Genomic DNA, 7,108 nt, shown 5'->3' with positions numbered 1-7,108 from the left:
GTATGACATCGTCACGGGTTCGTGTGAACAACGATTGTGTCTTTCAATGAAAACAAGTTGTTCATATGGTGAACATAGACTGCAAGAGATGCACATATATGAACATTTTCAAAATCAAGGATCGTTGTACATGTGTGCAGATATAAACATAGACTACAAGCGTTTATCGTTTTCATTATTCTGATATTCTTTTACAATATGATTCTCCATGTATCTTGGACGAAACGAAAATCTTGTACACTTAGACAACCAATTTCAATATATGTAGAACATAACTTGAAAATAAGAACATGAACATGAAAGGTTAAAGAAATCAGAAAAATCTCATGATCAATTAGAGGTATCTTTTAAGATTTGTAACTCCCAATTAATTATTAGGGGGTTACAAAAAGGTTAAATTACAAAATTACCCTTATCATTAATTTATAATTTAGATTTGAACCTAAAGTGAAGAAAGAATGTGATTGGTTAAGGTTGGTTAGCTTATTTGCACCATATGGTTGGTTTCTATTTGAACCAACATATATATATATATATATATATATAATGCTTTGATAACATGATATGATTGATGAATCGTAATGGAGAAAAGGAACCATGGACCCAAAGGCTTCTTTGAACATATTGATAAGAAGAAAAGTACGCATAACATTCTTAAGCTAAACAAGAAGAAAGGAAAACAATATATACCTAATTAAGCTAAGAAAGGGTCAATGACAAAACAAGTCCTTGTACTATACATATAATTAATGCTAACAAACACAATGGTTCAAGTTCAAATGGATTATACGAAAACAACGATGTTCTCAATTATAAACGTTACAACATGTACCTTAGGCATGTCATCTGACACCTCTTGGAATACCTGACACCATAGTACCGAGGATCAGTATAAACTATAAATCATGCAAATAGTTAGCCAAAATTGAATGTACCACACTATACGTACTAGCTCTTTCATTTTACCTTTATCTTCGTTAGGACGTCCAACTACTAACTTGAACATAGGAGCCTTTTGTCGGGACCATCTCTAGGCTCTTCTAATGTTTTCTCTATCTAGAGATACCAAATTCACTATTAGACTGATATCAATGGTGCAACCTTAGTAGGACGTATTGACAAGGGGTAGAAGTAGACATGCGGTGAGAGCAAGCATTTTTTTTTCTCCCAAATATCTTGGAACCATGTTTGAGAAGAAGGTAGAGGTCAACAATGACATAACTCATCACATAAAGAAATGAGGAATGAAGTGAAGGGTTGCCGAATGCTGTGTGACAAGCAAGTCCACTAAAACTAAATGATAAATTCTACAGGATAGTCATCAAATCAAGTATGTTGTATAGTTGTGAGTGTTGGTCGATATAAAAGACCCATGTCACAGAAACATCATAGACCCATGTCACGGAAACATTGTATGCTTTGGTTTAGTACGTAGTTTCTTTTTATCTCGACCTTGTGTTGTAGACCCAACAGTGCAGATTTTGGTAATCATTCTCGAAGAGCATCACAAACTTGATCACCATTGTTATAGCAAATTTAACTTCCTCATGTGATCAGTCACTTTCATCTTTGTTTCCACCATAAATCTTTTTAATCGCCTTTTAATCCATTCTACAATTGTTAACACCCTCCCCTTCTTCCTTTTCGTGAACTCTTTCTTCAACACATTCTCTAAACTTATGCACGGTTACCTTCTTTTAAACCAAAACCGTCAAATATTTTATTCATATATAAGCATTTTGAACCATTATTTAATCAAATTTCATCACATGTTCATCTTGTTATTTCATTTGACAATTGTACCCTTGCATGATCTATGTTGACATGAAAAAGGGCACATAATAGAACACCAAAAAAGAGTGTGAATAGAAGTAATTTCCATGTCTAAATTACAACCATTAATGCATACATATATATATATATATATTATATAATCAATACAGAGACCTTACGGCCATAGATTATTATCACCAATCCATCTCTCTCTATCTCTGTAGATTTGAAGAGAGGGAGAGTAAGTCCTCACAGACTAAACAGTACACAATGCACCAAAAGTTGTACACCAAGAAGACATCCAGCCAGGCAAAAAAGAGAGCAGAAAGACAAGTTCCTTGAAAAACTTTGTTTCTGGTGCAATAACATGCATGTGCCAACATACTCCACCTTCTTGTACCTTCAATATTATTCCCTTCTTGTGACTCCTTTTGTCTCTTTTCTTCCATTGTCAGCTCCCCTTTTTACTGTGCACAAACATCATCATTATCATCTCTATTTTATCCACGTAATCTGCCATTTTTATATCCTTCATCAATTCTCCATTGAAGAACTGAAATTGAAGAGTTCTTGTTGCAAATCAAACGGTCTTCTTTCATTCCCTCCTACACCAAGAAAGTCTCTCGTCAAGTTCCCATCGTGGGATATCGATTCGTTTCCTTTGCTTTGCTTCGAACCAGTCATCATCATCATTAATCCATCGCCATTAATGTCATGATGATTTGAGGAACTGAAGTTGGAGAGACTTGTAGTCATGAGCCCAAATCCTTGATCAGTAGCACCACCATTGGTACTTCTTGTGGACCCCATTTGAGCAGCCTTCTGTAATAGGGCGGTGGCGGACATATGAGCCGGAGGTGGTGGTGGTGGTGGTGGTGGTGGAGTAGTGTTGGAGGTGGTGTAGTTGTTATACAAAGAGTTGAACTGCATTTCCCCTTTGTTATCTTCTTCTTTTAAATGCAACCCAGAATATGTTGCCACCGTTTCTTGACCTCCGTTCAACCACTGCACCATTTCAGATGGCAGTATTCCGCCATTGTTGTTGTTGTTCGAGCTAGACGACCCCAAAAATGAAGAATTACTAGGGTTTTCCAAATGGGATTCATTGCCATGTTGGTCTAACCAGATTGGTAATCTGGGTTTTGCTCCATTTGCATCAAGATTTGTACTTTCTAACATCCCACCACCAAACATCCCTGGAAATCGCAACTGCCCACCACCACCCCCACCGTTGATCATCATCAAGTCGTTTCTAAAGTTGAGATGTGCGGTACTTGACATCATCGGGAAAGAAGCCATTCTTGAATTTTCTTCAGTTAAAGCATCACAAAATGCTCTATGTGTTATGAAGCTGTCTTTCCTGTTTTTGTGTATATATATATATATATATTTACACACATGCAAATCTATAAATTTTTCATTTTCCTTTGGAGTATATAAATATAGGATCAGATTGAGTTAAAACCTCAAAAAAATTAAAATTTCAGTTCATCTAAACGGTATGCACATATACATAGTAATTTATAAGCAATTCCCCTGATATACACATGTGTAAAATATGCATACTTGCATAAAAACCAAGAAACAACGACTTCAATTACTTGTACACATATGCATACCGTTCAGATTAATGTGTTTCTTAGGTTTTCATTTCCCCCCGGATCTGATTAACGCAATAAGCTTTAATTATATCAAAACTTAAAGAGATTGAAACATATATTTACCTTGAAAAAAGTGTTCCACAATCACACTTATATTCTCTAGTACCACAGATTTTGCTATGAGCTTTCCAATCCGACTGAACTGCGTACTTCTTTGAACACTTTTCGCATTTCCATTTCTTCTCACCATGTTTCCGGCTGAAATGCTTCTTAACTCCGGTGAGATCTCCGAGAGCTCGAGATGGGTCATGATGAACACAGCTCTTCTCTGGACATATATAAACCTTCTTCTTCACAACTTCAAGTTTGTTTCTTTGCTTAAGCTTCCATGGCAAGTTGTGTCCTCTTCTATGAAGCTGTAAATTCTGGTCTCTCTGAAAACCCTTGTTACATATCTCACATACAAATCGATTCGTCGCCATCAAAGATCTAGGAGATAACGCTATCACTTCTGCATCTGGGTCTATACATACATATATATATATATATACATATATATATATATATATAAGTTTGTGAAAAACAAATCCATTAGCAAACGGAAGTAGTTTTGAATGGATTGTATACAGAAGAATTCAGTCAGGAATTAATATCAAATTACCTGGTGTGCCAGGTAGATTCCGCTTACGTTTAGCTGAACTTGAAGAATTAGGGTTAGGGTTTGAGATGGGGTCTTGGATGAGAGAAGCAGTAAGAGAAGAAGGAGAAGATGAATTAAACCCATCACCTCCAGACATCATCTTTGAGTCTTGTGAAAGCTGATGTTCAATCTAAAATGGCAAATACAAGTATCTAAATATAGATGAACAGATGGAGATGATGGAGATGATGATGATGATGATGATGATGATGGTAGTAGCTAGCTTCAATAAATCTAGTTCAAATTAAAGATGATCAAGATAACCCAGAAACAGGTGTGATCAAAGTTGACTGATTTGTGTCAAGTTCTTCAACTCTTTTCCACTAAATTCACACATAGATCTTCGTAGCTGAGCTTGTTTTGAATCTTGATAGATACAAAGAAAGAACACACATGATGGATTGTCTCTCCACAGAGAGAGAGAAGAGAGAGAGAGAGAGAGAGAGAGAGAGAGAGAGAGAGAGAGATGGTTTTAGAATGTAGAGAGAGAGAAAGCCTTATCCTACACGGCTTGTGTAGAAAGTCGGTCAGCCATAGACTCTACTTGGACCATGTCTTTCTCAATCACTTGCACAATAATTGCTATTAAAAAAACTATTTTTAATTATATTTACATATTATAAAAACAATTAAAAATTCAAATTACGATATTTTTTATTTTCAGAATTGATGATGAAAGTAACTTTTTGAAACCATTCATGTCAATTTGACTTTATTTTCATTTGAAAATTATATTTATTTCATAATTAATTATTTTTTTAAATATATTTTCCATAAAAAGAATTTCAAATGACAATGGGTATTGGTAATATGTCACTTTAACTTAATATTATTAATTATCCATTTAAGGGAAAAAACCCCACTTAAGCAATTAATCCTTCTGTTTATTAAAATCGTACCCTAAAATAAAATTTACGTTATTTTAAGCAACGGATACGTATTTTTTCTAAAAATTTATTTTTGAAAATGCAAGATTAGGGTATTTTTAAAAAATTAAAACTAAAAGAACTCATTTAAATATTTTAGAAAATATATATTCATATTTTATTAATATTAAAAAATATCTATGAATTATTTAATTGATAAGAAAACATTTATATTACATATTATCTATAAAATATTATACAATATTGTCCCTCTCATATGAATTTTTAACCATTTTTTTTATTGTAATTAAACACATAAGAGAAAAATAGTCACATCTAAAAAAGAATTGATTGTTATCGAGACTCTTTGCAATGTGATGGAAATTTATGATTTGATATGAAATATGATTTGTATAATAAATGCTATTTATTTTTAATTCGATTGTTTTTCGGTTATTATAGATAATTATAAGTCATTTTCATAAAAATAGATATCCATAAATTTAACTGTTTTTACTGATGACGAATGTTTATGATGATAAATTCATTAAATGGTGATTAATTTTATGACTTATTTTCTTTAATTAAAATATGTCTTGTTTTTTAACAAATTTTAAACACAATTGATGTTAATATTTTTAAAAATCTTTTCTTTTTTTTAATCTGTTAAATCTTAGATTAACGTAAAAGAGAAGGTTAAATGTATCTCTATAAATTGCTAAATGCACCCATAACTACTACGTTTCTACTTAGAGACATTAATATCAAGACTTTTTTTTACGTTTTTAATATATGATTTGAATTGATTTGATTTGATTCTAACATAATTATCATGTATGTTAGTTTGGAACCCTTATCAAATTGACGATGACAAGCATACGGCTTTCTGTAGAATTATATATGTATGTATGAGATCAAATATGGAATTCTGCATACTCAAATAACATAAATTCGACATACATAGAAATTCAATAAACTCTTATAGCATCGTCAGTTCGCAAAATATAGCAGTAATTATAAATCAAAATTAAAAATATTATGATAGTTTGTGAATAAAGAAACGAAGATATAAAGTATTGATCACAATTAATGAACTTTATTCATCTTCCATAAATTAATGAACCCTAAACCCTAAACCCTAAACTCAATCTTAACCGTCCATTTAATTTAATGAATATGTGATTTCATAGAAGTTTTGATTGTTTCATAATATAAATTATTGATCACAATTAATGAACTCTATTCATCTTCCATAAATATTCAAATCATAATAAATGAACTCTCATAATTTCCATAAACATCTCAATTTATTGGGTTGCATTGGTTATACAAATGTGATGAGTTGCATTTGAAACAAACTCTCTCTCTCTCTTTCTCTCTCTCTCTTTATATATATATAGAGAGAGAGAGAGAGAAAGAGAGAGAGAGACTTGGGATCATATGAGACCAAGAGTTTTTCGTGAGACCCGTAAGACCAATTTTCAACCATTGGATTATATCTACAATATGAACATTCATAATCACAAAATTGTCACGAGACTTCTCAATAATCACAAAATTGTCACCGTGCAACTTTAGACCATTAGATCATTAGCTTATAAAGTTGATCAATAAACATAAATTGGTCTTACGAGTTTAACGAAAAACCTTATATATATATATGAGTAATTATAATTTAAAATAAATAGAGAGGGTAAAAAGGAAGATAGCTTTTTAGGGTGTTTACAGGTGAAAATGATTTGGTTATAATTGTTAGGGATTTGGGGGGAAAAAGGTGGCCGTCCGTGACTCCCCACAAGGAGAAAATTACCTTTTTGACCCCACCACCCCGATTCTCGGACTTATGGTAATTTTGGTAACATATCTTCATCAATACAACTATTGCTTTATATTTATTTTCAATACTATTCAGATAAAAAATTGATTACCGACAATAACAATTTTAAATAAGTTTTATACTCAATCCGCCTTTAAGATCACCAATCCGAGGGACATTTTTGTTACTCATTTAGCGTCTAAGGCTAGCAAACAGATCAAAAAACCCAAGATTTGTCTTATATTTGTGTAAAGTCGTTTTACTCATTTGTCAACTGAACTACATGTCAAAGCTAAACGATATAAAAATTTATGTTATATATAATCTTTATATCTTAATAATTATTATCTGA

At 32.3% G+C, this 7,108-nt stretch overlaps 1 protein-coding gene across 1 annotated transcript; it reads right to left on the bottom strand.

Annotated features, from left to right (window-relative positions):
- Positions 1-1,957: 1,957 nt before the first annotated feature.
- Positions 1,958-4,509, bottom strand: LOC112520662 (protein indeterminate-domain 9-like). The gene is made up of 3 exons (XM_025129102.1): positions 4,036-4,509; positions 3,498-3,897; positions 1,958-3,133 (listed from the first exon to the last, which is right to left on the bottom strand). The coding sequence occupies exons 1-3, from the start codon at positions 4,172-4,174 to the stop codon at positions 2,308-2,310; spliced, it is 1,365 nt and encodes a 454-aa protein (XP_024984870.1). The 5' UTR covers positions 4,175-4,509; the 3' UTR covers positions 1,958-2,307.
- Positions 4,510-7,108: the final 2,599 nt, after the last annotated feature.

This window comes from Cynara cardunculus (assembly GCF_001531365.2).
Source record: "Cynara cardunculus var. scolymus isolate 2C chromosome LG 11, CcrdV1, whole genome shotgun sequence".
Classification (NCBI taxonomy): Eukaryota; Viridiplantae; Streptophyta; class Magnoliopsida; order Asterales; family Asteraceae; genus Cynara; species Cynara cardunculus.
Note: the sequence above shows the minus strand (reverse complement) of the source record. Positions and strands in the feature narration are given on the sequence as shown.